General features: G+C 40.5%; 2 protein-coding genes across 8 annotated transcripts in view; one reads left to right on the top strand and one right to left on the bottom strand.

Moving 5' to 3' along the window:
- TNFSF4 (TNF superfamily member 4) overlaps nt 1-14,398 on the bottom strand; it is a 111,123-nt gene that overhangs the window by 4,332 nt on the left and 92,393 nt on the right. For both annotated transcript variants that reach the window (XM_003925356.4, XM_010336114.3), the window contains one exon: nt 753-801. In XM_003925356.4, the coding sequence (XP_003925405.3) occupies nt 753-801 (49 nt within the window). The remainder of the gene's footprint in view (nt 1-752; nt 802-14,398) is intronic.
- The window catches only part of LOC104650944 (uncharacterized), a 413,896-nt gene that overhangs the window by 385,020 nt on the left and 14,478 nt on the right, over nt 1-14,398 (top strand). For all 6 annotated transcript variants that reach the window (XM_074389849.1, XM_074389848.1, XM_074389847.1 and 3 more), the window contains one exon: nt 13,448-13,518. The gene's annotated coding sequence lies outside the window, so the exon portion shown is untranslated. The remainder of the gene's footprint in view (nt 1-13,447; nt 13,519-14,398) is intronic.

Raw genomic sequence — 14,398 nt, 5'->3', positions numbered from 1 at the left:
CTGTGGGGTGGAATCTGCCTTACCTGTGGAATGGAAGAAGAGGCTATGCTAACAGTAGTAGCCAAGAGAGTCTCAAATGGGGCTGAGATTCAGGAGCTGAGATATCATAGAAATTATCACAAAACACCTATGCCAGGAAAGGTGGCTTTGGGTTTTCCCAAGTTTTCAGAACAGGGATGGATTGGCAACTTCAGTGCCTCCTTTCTTGCTCAGTGGATAAACTATGAGCAAAGGGTGGCCGTGGTACCCTATGCCTTGGCCCTGCACACTACCCCTGCTTTGAAGCTTGACTCAACGCAGTGGTTTTCAACTCTTTGCTATTCTGTCTCCATCTGACCATGAAATGCAAATTTTCCACATGCCCCAGGCATCAGACCTATCCACAGCAGTTACTAATGGCCTGTACCAGCAGTCGCTTAAGCTTAATAACGCAGCTGTGCACAGCCTATCTGTGGATTCAGGATGGGCTCCCAAAGCTGCAGGTGGAAGAGCTCAAGGGCACAGACTTGCTTCTCGTCTCTACCTCCTATTGCTAGTTTTTCCTGAAAGGTACTTTGAGAAAGTCATTGCCACCGGAGAAAGAAAAGGAGGAAGAGAAGTAGGAGGCAGTGATACGTTTGGTTATTTTGTGCAGGGCCATTCCAAGTGCAAGCTAAAAATCTTGAATTCCTTTTATTTCCATATTAGCACTAATATCATCCTCAATAGCCAAGTAATTGATATGAATCAATTAAACTTTTGACAATACTTACCAGTAAATTGTACTCTGATACTTTGAATTCGAGGATACTGATGTGGTACCTGAGGGAGGAAGAAACATATATTTATAGGAAAAAAAATCATGAACAAATGAAATTCGCAAGACATATTCAATGGAACAGCAAAGCAGAAAAGCAGTAGCCTGTAGAGAAAAAAAACAACAAAAGATTTGACTTTTTTTTCTTGAGTCAGGATCTTACTCTTACACCCAGGATGGAGTACAGTGACACAATCACAACTCACTGCAGCCTCCACCTCCCTGGTCTCAGTGATCCTCCCACCTCAGCCTCCTGTGTGGCTGGGACTATAGGCACGCACCACCACACCTGGTTAATTTTTGTATTTTGGGGTTTTTGGTGGGTAGAGATGGGGTTTTGCCATATTGCCCAGGCTGGTCTCAAACTCCCGACAGCAAGCAATCCTGTCACCTAGCCTCCTGAAGTGCTGGGATTATAGGCATGAGCCACCATGCCTAGCCTTGCCTTTTTATATGAAAATTGGACCTATACTTTAACCTGCCTCTTGCTTTCCCATAACATCTCAAGATAAATTAGGAGTATTGTGCTCTTTTATGCAAGTGTCTGAGATCTGTCCTTATTTCTGCCAGACTCTTCTTTGGTATACTGTTTTGTCTCACTGTGTCCCAATTTCCCATTTTGTATAACATAGCATTATACTCATAATTTGAACTAAGTCAGTACTCAATTGCAAAAAAAAAAAGAAGTAAAACAGTGAAGAAAGGAAACCTGATAGATAAAATGTTTATAGTACTTTTGTGGTTAAAAGAACAAAGAAGTTCAATATGAAGCCAACTCTAAGATCTAGTAAGTAAAAAAAAAAAAGAGGGGGGGGGAATTATACATTAAGTATACTGCCATTTGTGTTAAATAATAATACCTATATGGGCACTAAAAGAATATATATTAATATATCTGAAAGAATACACAAGATATTAGTTGCAAATGTTGTCCCTGGGGGAAAAAAATTGGAAGCCTGAAGTCAGGAGTAAGATTAACCTTTACTTTTCATGGTCTGCTGTGTTTTTGTTTGTTTGTTTGTTTGTTTGTTTGTTTGAGGTGGAGTTTCGCTCTTGCTACCCAGGCTGGAGTGCAATGGCACGATCTCGGCTCACCGCAACCTCCGCCTCCTGGGTTCAGGCAATTCTCCTGCCTCAGCCTCCTGATTAGCTGGGATTACAGGCACGCACCACCATGCCCAGCTAATTTTTTGTATTTTTAGTAGAGACGGGGTTTCACTATGTTGACCAGGATGGTCTCGATCTCTTGACCTCGTGATCCACCCGCCTCGGCCTCCCAAAGTGCTGGGATTACAGGCATGAGCCACTGCGCCCGGCCAAGATCTGCTGTTTAAAAAAAAAAAAAAATTGTGCCATATGTTTGTATTACCTACTAAAAAAGAAAATAGGAAAAAGTGTCTGCTGGGCGCAGTGGCTCAACGCCTGTAATCCCAGCACTTTCGGAGCCCAAGGCCGGTGGATCAGCTGAGGTCAGGAGTTCGAGACCATCCTGGCCAACATGGTGAAACCCTGTCTCTACCAATAACAGAAAATTATCTGGGCATGGTGGTGTATGCCTATAATCCCAGCTGCTTGAGAAGCTGAGGCAAGAGAATCACTGAAACCTAGGAGGCAGAGGTTGTAGTAACTCAAGATCGCACCAATGCACTCCAGCCTGGGCGACAGAGCAAGTGAGGTTCCATCTAAAAAAAAAAAAGTGCCTGTTATGCCTGCCAAGAACAACAATTCTTCCCACAAGGTTATTTTGGCATGATGTTCTAATCAAAGATGTGGAGAGGGATTTGTTTTCATGCCCTGGGTAGTGGAATTCCTACTTCCCACTCTCCTGGCACACTGGTAGCTGCAGTCAAGTATATTCCACTGGTACCTGCCCACACAGACAAGGAATTCCCTATTTCTGTGATAAGTATGATCACAAGCCTTACCAAGCTAAAACCAACAGGCAGCGTAGGAAGAAGGGAGAGCCGTTCTAAGCCCTGCCAGGGACTGCGCTGCAGAAGCAATATGAGTTCAACGTGCTGAGCACATGGAGAGAGGTGCTGACGGGTAGAAGCAAGAGTCTTTAGCTCTCTCCCCTCTGTGTTCATGGTGTGGTGGCTAATTAGTGTTCTTTGTGCTAAAGGGCAAGGCTCTGGAAGAAGACCTGTCAAAAGGCAAATTACCCTACCACCATAGTTCCCTGGGTAAATAAATGTCTCCACTGCTCTCTGGGCTAGTTGCTGCCTGCATGAATTGCCACTTGATAAAGTCATAAAGAAGCCGTCTGTGGAGTAGCACAAACACCACAGGGCTCAGCGTGCAGCAACAGAGTGCTAATGCCAGGAAGGCACTGTGCGAACATACGCAAGTTGCATAATCTCCTTAGCAGCTTCTCATCTTCAAAAGCCACTAGAAGATCAGAGGCATTCCTTTCAGCACTAGCTTTCCATGATTTAGATTTTAAAAGTTGTGGCTTTAAGTCTTTTATTAAAAGAGAAAAAACATAAAGCTTCCTCATTCCCTAATTTACTTTCACTTCCTGATCTAAAAGCCCTTGTGATGTGATTATTTTGACGGACTTTGCAAAGCTCCAAAAATATCCTGCAGATTAAAGAATGTTCCAGCTTTTTGAAGGGCCCTGATGAAGTAAGGGTGTTAGTGACCAGACGTGCTCTGGGACCATGATGCTGACAGGCAGTGAGTGAGCAAAGTGCATGTGACTTCCTCCGGGTTGGAGTCTGGACTTCCAGTAGATCAACCTGGAGGAAGCTGATCTACTGGAACTCCAGACTCAGGCATCCTGTTCCTTCTCCTGAAGGTCACGTAGGGGTAGACGTTTGCACACCCTCAGAAGTCTCTTACTAACATCAATACCATCAAGTTTAAGCAATGTTGTGAAGTAGAAAAAGATGGTTTTTCCTCTTGTTCATTGGCCTTCCAACCATCTTCCCCCTCATCCTCTATACCCAATGACCTCATGCTGAGTACCCCAGTGCCCAGAGATTACCCCCACAGTGCCCAAGTGAAAGTGCTGAACAACCTCATTGTCAAGCTTTATTGCCACATGTATCCTTTCTATGTCTGATGATCTAGCCAACTATTTGTTCTGATCTCCTTGCACTTGCATAGAGAGCCTGGTAGGATGGCACAACGAGCAAAGACTTTGGAGTCAGATTTAGTTCAAACTGTGACTTCTTTGGAAAAGTTAGACCATTTCTTAGCTTTAGCCTTTATACATATGAAAATAAGACATAATTGTGTTATTGGAACATTCCAGAAGAGGAACATCAAGTTTAGATAGGATAACTTAAAGCATCTAACAGTTTGCCAGCACATGGTACATGTTAAGCATTTGAAAAATGTAGGTCGGATGCAGTGGCTCACGTCTGTAATCCCAGCATTTTGGGAGGCCAAGGCGGGCAGGTCACATGAGGTCAGGAGTTCAAGACCAGCCTGGCCAACATGGCAAAATCCCATCTCTACAAAAAATGCAGAAATTGGCGAGATGTGGTGGCATGCACCTGTAGTCTTAGCCACCCAGGAGGTTGAGGCACAAGAATCGCTTGAACACAGGAAACAGAGGTTGCAGTGAGCCAAGATCACACCACTGCCTCTAGCATGTCACCCCATCTGTCTCTGCTCATCAAAATCTTACCACCTTTTAGGCCTAAATCAAATCTTTGAGTTTCAGTTTCTATATTCCCATGCAAGTATTTAAAGTCATTCGTTAATGCAAATGTTTATAGTAGCTTTGTTCATAATTGTCAAAACTTGGAAGCAGCCAAAATGTCCTTCAGTAGGAGAATGGATAAATAAACTGATACAACCACACAATGGAACATTATGCAGCACTAAAACGAAATGAACTATCAAGCTATGAAAAGACATGGAGGAATCTTAAATGCATAATTATATAAGAGAAGCCAATCTGAAAATGGTATATACTGAATGACGTAACTATATGACATTCTGGAAAAAGCAAAACTATGGAGACTAAAAACATCAGTGGGTACCAGGAGTTAGAAAAAGAGGCAGGAGGAATAAATAGGTAGAGAACAGGGTAGTGAAAGTATCCTGTAAGATTCTATAACCATGAATACATGCCATTATACACTTGTCAAAACACTATTACACAGAATGTACAACACTGACAGTTAACCCCAATATTAAAAAAAAATCACTCTATTGACATGAAATGCCAGTGACTAAAAGTCTTATCTCCTCTACTCAAGACTACTTTACTTGGGTAAACTGCATTTAATTGCTGATTTTTAGAGATAGTAAAAATCTGTATATGGTAAAGTTTGAATGAAATAATGTATACCACTAATCAGGACATGGCATGGAATATTGCAAGAAGTTAATAAACATTAGCAATTACTCATGGTTGCCCATGGAAAACAAAAACCATGTTATGTTCGTAATTTATTCTACATAATGCCATATAAACTTTATGTATCACAACAGAATGAAGAATTGAATTAAAGAAAAAAAACAAAGACTAAAGAAGTCATCATATCAGTGCCCTGACTCTCTTTAGCTCAGAGAAACAATAAAAAAGAATTTGGGTTTCATGAGAAAGATTGACAGAAAACAATCAGAAGACATTTGCTCAAACCCCACACACAGACTTAGTGTTCTGTAGATCAAGAAAAGCAAAATACCCAAATCTCCACAAACGCAAAGAAAACAGAAAATATCAAAGGGCCTGGGGGCTTCCATCTAAGAAGAGTCTATAGAATAAAGCTTTTTAAGTCTGGAAGGTCTGAAGAGTCCACACCATATTCAAGGACGAAATGCAAATGCTTATAAGTATCCATGCCAGAATTGAAGTATAGCCCTGAATTTTGAATGAAATGGTCTTAGAAGCATGAAAAAATGCAAAAGAAGTCATATTCTAGTTGAACATTATATTTTGTGGATGAAGAAATTAAAGCCCACAGAAATGAAGAGATTTGATCCATGCCCTTCAGTTTCAGTATAATTTTCATTATACCACACAAGTATCATTTTTTCCCATGCAAATATGAAGGAAACACTTCTATGAAGATTTTATTAATATTCCACTTGTGTCCACTTTAATAACAATCTTAGAGAAAAGAAGAAGTTGCCATGCAGATGATTGGTAATGGCCTCCCCATGAGAAAGAATAGGAAAAGCCCACACTCCAGGCTTCTCTCTTGGGTTTCAGGGCTCCCATAAGTGAAGCAAAAAAAAAAAAAAAAAAAAAAAAAAAAAAAAAAATAGGAACAATCAAGAACCCACATGGCAAATATGGGCTACTTGACCAAATGACTGAATAATGTAATGTACAAGCGTCATCTCTGGGAGCAGCTGATAATGCAACAGGAAGGTTACCAGCCCAGTGGTTCTTAAACCCTAAAAGTGTATTAGAATCTCCACGGAAATATGCTGCTGCTGCTGCTGCTGCTGCTGTTGTTTTAAGTGCAAAGGGTCAGATTATTCACAAAGACTCTAATTCAAAAGGTCTGGGTGGACCCAGGAATCTTCATTTTTACAGATATCCAAGGTTCAGATTTTAAAATCTCTACAGTTAACAATAAACTTCCAAAAGTGTAAATCCAGAGAATTTATCTTCAGCCATGCCCTGTGCAAAAAGTATGCCTGTCCCAAAGCTGGTGCTCAAGAAATTTTTTTCTCTGCTGTGTTATTCAGTAGTTGAATGAATAATATGGTTGTCATATTATTTGACATAATAGTAGTTTGGTTAAAAATGGCATCAACAATTATTAGGTACCTGCTATGCAGCAGTTATTACACTCAACTCTTGGAACGCAAAGAGACAGAACATACAAATCCTTACTTTTGATGAACTTCTCTGGCAGCTGGGAAAATAGTCCCTATACATAAAACTTTTCATAAATACCTACATGCAATGTAAGTCAAAGTTTCAAAGAACAGACAGTCATTGTAGGCTTTGACAGCACTAGTTGGAAAGACCTGGGGTTAGGCCTTGAAAGACAGAGAAAACTCAAATAAGCAAAAGACATTCTATAATTATTAATAGTTGGAGGAAAGGTCTAGAAATGAGGCCAACTTTTGTGCATTCAAGAAAAAGGCCCCGGTCTGGTAGCTCACACCTGTAATCCCAGCACTTTGGGAGGTTAAGGCAGGTTAATCGCTTGCACTCAGGAGTCCAAGACCAGCCTGGACTTGTGAAACCCCACCTCTACAAAAAAATTAAAAATAACTTGGCATACGGGTACACCCCTGTGGTCCCAGCTCAGGAAGCTAAGGTGGGAAGATTGCTTGAGCCCAGGAGATTGAGGCTGCAGAGAGCCATGATCATGCCACTGCATGGCAAAGTGAGACCTTGTCAAAAGATAAAAATAAAAAGGAAAAGAATAAGTAAAACCTTATTGAGCACTTACAATATGCTATGCACTGTTTCAAAGGTATTACCCCATTTGCTGCTCAAAATAACATTATGATGGAGAAATAATAATTACCCATGTTTTACAGACAGGAAAATGAAAATTAGTGATCTTAAGAACTTGCTCAAGAATAAATATGTATTCATTTGAGTTCAGTTGAATTTCAAGTTCATGATAACATCCCTTCTCTTTATCCCACACTATTGTAAAAGTAAAGAACATCCCAAAAAAAAAAAAAAAAAGCCTTTATCTGAGGGTCCTAAATTAAGTTCAATTCTTTTCAACATCTACACTGAATAAGATTAAATATTAATTTTTGAATAGTTGTCAAAATACACAAATATATATCAAAATATTCGGAAATTCTCCTCTGGAAAGAGCTCCTCAACCAAACCTGCCGGGTTGTCTGTGTAGTTCAGGTTGCCAAAATCATTAGTTCGGCTCTGATTAGGTGAAACTGTCCTGGCAAGGAGCTGCAGGCCCATGAACAAGTACAAAGTAGGCACCTTGTGCAGGTGCAGCAAAGAGTCAGAATTCGGTTCTTTCTTGGTCTCCTTTGGCGCTCTTAGCCCTGAGCTGTCCAAGAACACAGGTGAAAAGTGTCCGATATCTGATGTTTATTCAGAGCCTGTGCTGTGTTCCCAAGAAAGTGACACTTGTTTCAAGAGCTCATCTTTGGAGAGTGTGTACCTCTAATTCTGACTCACTAGGATGTGGCATGGGGCTGTCAACCTTAAAGTCATTTGACATTTGTCCTGGTGAAGGGTATCTGTGGCAGGAGCAAATGATACTCGCCAAATATGAAACCAGGAAGTGGGCTCTGCACTCACTATGTGGGCCTTGCCATTCCTCACTTGGTACAAGGCCGCAATGTCAAGGTCTTGGTGGAGGGCAGCAGTGGGACGTGGGCTAGTGGGGAGTGGTGGAAACAGATCTGGGGTGGGGACTCCCCAGTTCACCAAACCACCACCACTGGACATGAACCTCTCCTCCCTGCACCTTGGGCTTCATGCCAGCCAGAAAAGATCTGAGAGATCATGACAGCATGACCTCACAAGCTCTCAGGATGTGTCTCAAGGGGCCTCAGAAGAGGAAGAGATAATTTTTCACACTTAGCCACCGCAGTAGACTGAGAGGATAGAACCTCATCTGACAGACATGGTCTGTGCTCAGTGGAAGCAGCCCTCTTACAAAAAGATGAGCCCCGACTTCTGATCAGGGAGGTTTCGAATGCCACCCAGAGACAGGAGCAGGGAGAATGGGAAAAACTGGTTCTTTGGCCAAGGAGTTTCCCATATTCAGAAAGACTTATCCCAAAAGTTACATTTCTCAGAGACAAAGATGTGTGGCTTTGAAAACCTTGTTGAATAAAGAGTTTATTGGGACTTAATGAACATAAAGAAAAGCCTTTGTAACTGTCATCCAAAGCCTTCTCTTTCTCCATGCCCAACCCTTACCATCTCTGCCAGCATATTTTCCCAGTCATCTCTCTCTTTAACCTCCACCTTCCTCCCCACTATATATCCTGGGTGATACCCTAAGAGCCTCCTCTCTCTCTAACCACTTTTCCCGAAGAGAAGCCTCGCTCCTCTCTGTTTCAGAGAGAGCATGAACTGTGGTTTTATTGTCCCTAATACAATTAGCAATTGACAGATTCCTGAGAGAAATTTCCTATATTTAGGGAAACAATCAAATCAACTAACAGCATCCGTGTGACATGAAAGTATGTGATTGACTGACTGCACCAACTCTTCATATCCTCAGAGGGAAGATTTTCTTATATCTTGGTTCCCCTTCCCACATACAACTGAGGAAGCCCTCAGAGTACACTGACAGGGATTTAATAAAATGTTTCTGAGAACGCCTGTCCCCACCTCAGGGATTGGTAAGTCTCTACCATAATATCCTCACATCAACTTAGTCTCTAAGCAACCGGAGGGTAGGTTTACAAGATACCCACTGCATTACCGTACCTCCTACCACGTCTCAAACATAATGGCACTTAGTAAATAAATGTTTAACTAAGGTGGAACTTAGCCCCTCAGGACATGCCTGGACCTTCATTGGCTACCAGATCACATAATATCTGACACTGGCTCTAGTCAACACTATACATTGCTCAAGGTTTTGGAAATTGGCCTATTTTAGTCAGAATAACACTATTAAAAAGGCGATAAGCAACAGATGCTGGTGAGGTTGCAGAGGAAAAGGAACACTTTTACACTGTTGGTGAGAACTTAAATTAGCTCAACCATTGTGGAAGACAAAGATCTAAAAGCAGAAATACCATTTGATTCAGCAATCCCATTACCGGGTATATATCCAAAGCAATATAAATCATTCTGTTATAAAGATACATGCATGCATATGTTCATTGCAGCACTGTTCACAATAGCATAGACATGGAATCAACCCAAATGCCTATCGATGACAGACTGGAGAAAGAAAATGTGGTATATATACACCATGGAATGGAATACTATGCAGACACAAAAAGGAATGAGATCATGTCCTTTGCAGAGACATGGATAGAGCTAGAAGCCATTATCCTCAGCAAACTAATACAGAAACAGAAAAACAAACACCGCATGTTCTCGCTTACAAGCGGGAGCTGAACAATAACACATGGACACATGTGGGGGAACAACGGTGCCTGTTGCAGGGGCAAGGGGAGGGAGAGCATTAGGAAAAACAGCTGACGGATGCTGGTCTTAATACCTAGGTGACGGGCTTATCTGTGCAGCAAGCCACCGTGGCACACATTTACCTATGTGACAAACCTGCACATCCTGCACCTGTACACTGGAACTTAAAAGTTAAAGAATAAAGAGAAAAGAAAATCAATTTACCACAGATGTGCAGGTTTTGTTTTGGATTCTAATTTCCAAACATTGATCTGTCTATTCTTATGCCAGGACCGAATCAAATTATGTGAGAACTCTTTTCAGTCACGGTGCACATTACCAGTTGTATATTGTCGTAATGAAAGTTTGATGTAGAGAAGAAAAAAAAGAAACTGGCCCATTCATCCTTGAATACAAAGACAGTAGCAGAATTATTACAGTCAGTCTCTTTATTTGAAATCACTTATTCCCCTACCTAATTTGTTATATAATAAGGAGGGAATATTGTCTTGAGAAGGCAACCTGTTGAGTGAACAAGACAGTTCACTGGGATTAGGGACACCTGAGTCCTTCTCTTGGACCAGAAAATGTTCTTTCCCTTCCTTAGTTTCTAATGTTCTCATCTCAGTGTCTAAACTCAATTTAGATTATTGTAATATTCAAAACCAAGATAGATTTCCAAGGTTTGCATGATAAGAAGACCTTCTAAACAGGGGATCACTTTCAACACAATAGACCCTTCTGCTGTCACAAAAGCAGCAGGCCCCTTCTTCCCCAAGTGGCTCCTTCTGATAGTAAATGAGCAATTAAAATTGTCCCTATACTATGCTTATTACCCGAGTGACAAAATAATCTGCACCCCAAACCCAGTGACACACAATTTACCTGTATAACAAACCTGCACATCCACCCCTGAACCTAAAATAAAAGTTTACAAAAAGATGATCCCCTGCATGGTTGTGCCTGCAGTGAAGCTCTTCAACTCATCTGTGAGAGGCTAAATAATCCTCAGCATGTGCTCTGATACAGACTGAGACTGGTGAATGGTAACATCATCACAGAATAGCAGTGGGATGAGGATTACGGTGGTGAGAATGATGACAGTGTCATTTTAAACTAAACCCTTCCCGTTAATTAATGGAAGTGAAACCAAGTACCTAATGCAAAAAAAAAAAAAAAAAAAAAAAAAAAAAATGCTCACTTTATAATCCCAATTGAGAAACTAGACCAGGTATCCCCAAACTTTTTACACAGGGGGCCAGTTCACTGTCCCTCAGACCGTTGGAGGGCCACCACATACTGTGCTCCTCTCACTGACCACCAATGAAAGAGGTACCCCTTCCTGAGGTGCGGCGGGGGGCCGGATAAATGGCCTCAGGGGGTCGCATGTGGCCCACGGGCCGTAGTTTGGGGACACCTGAACTAGACATTCAAGTTGGTAGGTAGCTTTCTGTGAAACTTACTGAAGAACAGTGCCCTCCTTGGTTATCCAGTGCTTATCATGTGCTATTGCTTTTTGCTGCTGTCTTTTTCTATTGGGTTGCAAACTTGGGGAGGGCAGGGAGGATCATGTCTATTTTGCTCACCTTTGTGTCTTCAGTGCCTGACAGGTAACATGCTCCATGAACATTGCTGAATAAGTAAATGAATGTGCTTTACAGTAGTGGTGTGAATAGTGTCTCTCCCAACTTCGGGTGGGTGTGGAACCTTGGAATGTGACTTTATTTGGAAATAGGGTCTTTGTAGATGTAATTAGTTATCATGAGGTCAAGTGGATTACGGTGGGCCTTAAATCTAATGTGACTGGTGTTCTTAAAGAAAAGGAGAAGACACACAAGATACACATTTGAAAGAAAGCCCTGTGAATATAGAGGCAGAGCTTGGAGCAATACAGCTACAAGCCAAAGAACACTGAGGATTGCTGGGAGCCACCAGGAGCTAGAAAGAAGCAAGGAAGGATTCTTCTTCTAGAGCCTTCAGAGGAGCATGGCCTTCCGACACCTAGATTTCACGTTTCTATTTGCCGATACTGTGAGAGACTAAATTTCTGTTGCTATAATTTACCCAGTTTGTAGTAATTTGTTTCTGTAGCCCTAAGAAACTACTTCATGGCTGAATAGGTTTTTTTCACTTTCAACACAATAGACCCCTCTGCTGTCACAAAAGCAGCAGGCCCCTTCTTCCCCAAGTGGCTCCTTCTGATAGTAAATGAGCAACTAAGATTGTCCCTATACTATGCTTACTACCCAAGTGACAAAATTTGTAAAAAGTGTGAAAATGACACTATCACTTAAGTAATTCTTTGCATCAGTCTGATGGAGTTAGAAAGGCCTTGGGAAATCATATAGTCTAATCTCATTATCATTAAAAAAAAACGCTAAAGAAAGTAAGACTCAGAGAGATAAATTACTGAATTAGTACTAGAATTCAGGTCCTCTTCTTCCTGTACAAATATATCATACATGCAATGCTTTGACTATTTTATAAAAATAATCCATAAGGTATTATGTGATTGTTAAAGCTTTGCTGATTATGTTGTCTACATTTGTGCAAGTAGACTTAAAACCTTTTTTAAAAAAAGAGTCTTTCTTCCCTCTGTGATGACATAAATCCTTCCTCCAATTTTTCTTCAAAAAATACTAATGCCAGAAAAGAAAATCAATTTTAAAAATAGCCAGCCAACATTCTAAAAGTTCAGACTTGTGGACTCGTGGTCAGCTATAATAGAAGAAGATAGGACTGGAATTTAGACTGAGTCTTAATTTCTAATCCTGACCTTTCTCTGCAAACCCAGTCAAGTCTCTATGCCTCAAATTTCCTCCATGTAAAACTATAATCTTTCTCCAAGGTCTTAGTGAAGAAATGAGGTCAGAAGAAGTAAAAAGCTCTGCAAAGATGAGAGACTGTTACTGCAAGTAGTACATCAAGTAATACCATTCAACCTCCCTGCTAGCCATCCATCCATGCAAACAGACACAGACAACTCAAAAAAGGTTTGAGTTCAGGCGTTATTGTACCATATACAGGGCCAGATGAATACCCATGGGGGTCTTAGAAGCTAAAAACTGCAATCACCCAACACACAAGTAATTCAAAATACGTTTTACATTACTAAACTATAAAATAAATGTTTTACAACTTATTTTATAACTCATTGAGATCTTTATGTTTTCCCTTGATGCATGTTTTGATGGTTCTTTATAATTTTTATAATACTGTCATTCCTATCCTGATCTTTGATACTGTTTCACTGGCTTTCTAGGATGAAGCTCTGGCTGCCTGCAGGGGAGCCCAGCCCTGAGGGTACACCACTGAAACTCACTGGAGCCCTCACTTCCCTACCTGTACAATATAGTACTTTGGGAATTAGGGCTCTCTAACCACAAGCTGTTATTAAATTAGTACAAGAAGAATTAAAGTTCACGTCTGTTTATCCATCTTTCTGTCAAGGAGCATATGTTCTTAAATAGAATTTGCATGTTATCAAGCTAGGCAAACATAAAAATTAATAACCCAACTAAGTTGCATTTCAGAATGAAAAGTCTACTGAAAAAAAAAAAACTGGTTATGCCAGTAATATTCCCCAATGCTTCCAAAATTGTGAACCAGATGATACGTCTCTTGTAAATCTAATTTCCTGCTTTATTTTGTAGCCAAGTCATTGGAGAATTGGATGAAATATATCAAAATAAGAAATGGAAACAGCCTAAGCCATGTGATCTAGGTATGTAATTTTAGATCTTTGAACGTGTAAACAGACACTGAACCGAATAACACTTCATAACCTCATAAATTCTCTCCTTCATTCTTCCTTTGTTCTAGAATGCACCCATGAGCTCTTAATTAGAAATCTATGTTTAAAAATAATAGAATTCCTCCAAGGTGGATTTTTTTAATCCTAAAAATTACAGTGGGGAAATCAAAAAATGTATGAAGTTATGGTTAACTTTAACTGATATGCTTTCTGAGATTTGAGTTACTGTGCATGTGTATGCATGTGTACACATACTACAAAGTCAACTTTTTGGTAGCAATGTTAATGGAAGCATGTTCGTGAATAATGATAATAATCTTAGCTTTCACAAAGCTGTGTATCAATTGATCCACACCACAACCAAATTCCAGTCTTGGAAATGAGTAAACTGATGCCCAGGGAATTTCAAAGAATTTACTTGGGGTCAAGAGGTAAAAGCCTGGACTGATAAAGTCTGGTTCCTGTCCCACTGCACTCCCTTTGTACTCCAACGACTGCTCCAAAATGAGACGATGTTTTATAATTTTGTGTAAACAAATATTGTAATTCCATTGTTTTAAAAGATTGGTTAGCAAAAGTATGGGTGACCACAAATGAAATATACAAAGCATAGGATGCTGGAAAATTTGCTTTCAATTCAGCTCTACCATGTATTTCATTAGTGACTGGAGACATAAACCTTTCTACTTGTAACTCAGCTGGGTTCGTTTTTCCTCTTTAAATAGTGGTAACAACACGTTGTGTGTAGCTCCTCTAACCCAAATGATGCAAAAGGATTAACTTTCATTTTCCATGAATGGAGAAGCCCTGAAGTTGGGGGAAGCTGCCACTTGAGAGGGAAGTAATTGCT

Source organism: Saimiri boliviensis, chromosome 19 (assembly GCF_048565385.1).
Source record: "Saimiri boliviensis isolate mSaiBol1 chromosome 19, mSaiBol1.pri, whole genome shotgun sequence".
NCBI lineage: Eukaryota > Metazoa > Chordata > Mammalia > Primates > Cebidae > Saimiri > Saimiri boliviensis.
The sequence above is the reverse complement of the archived record's forward strand: the minus strand, read 5'-3'. Positions and strand labels throughout refer to the sequence as shown.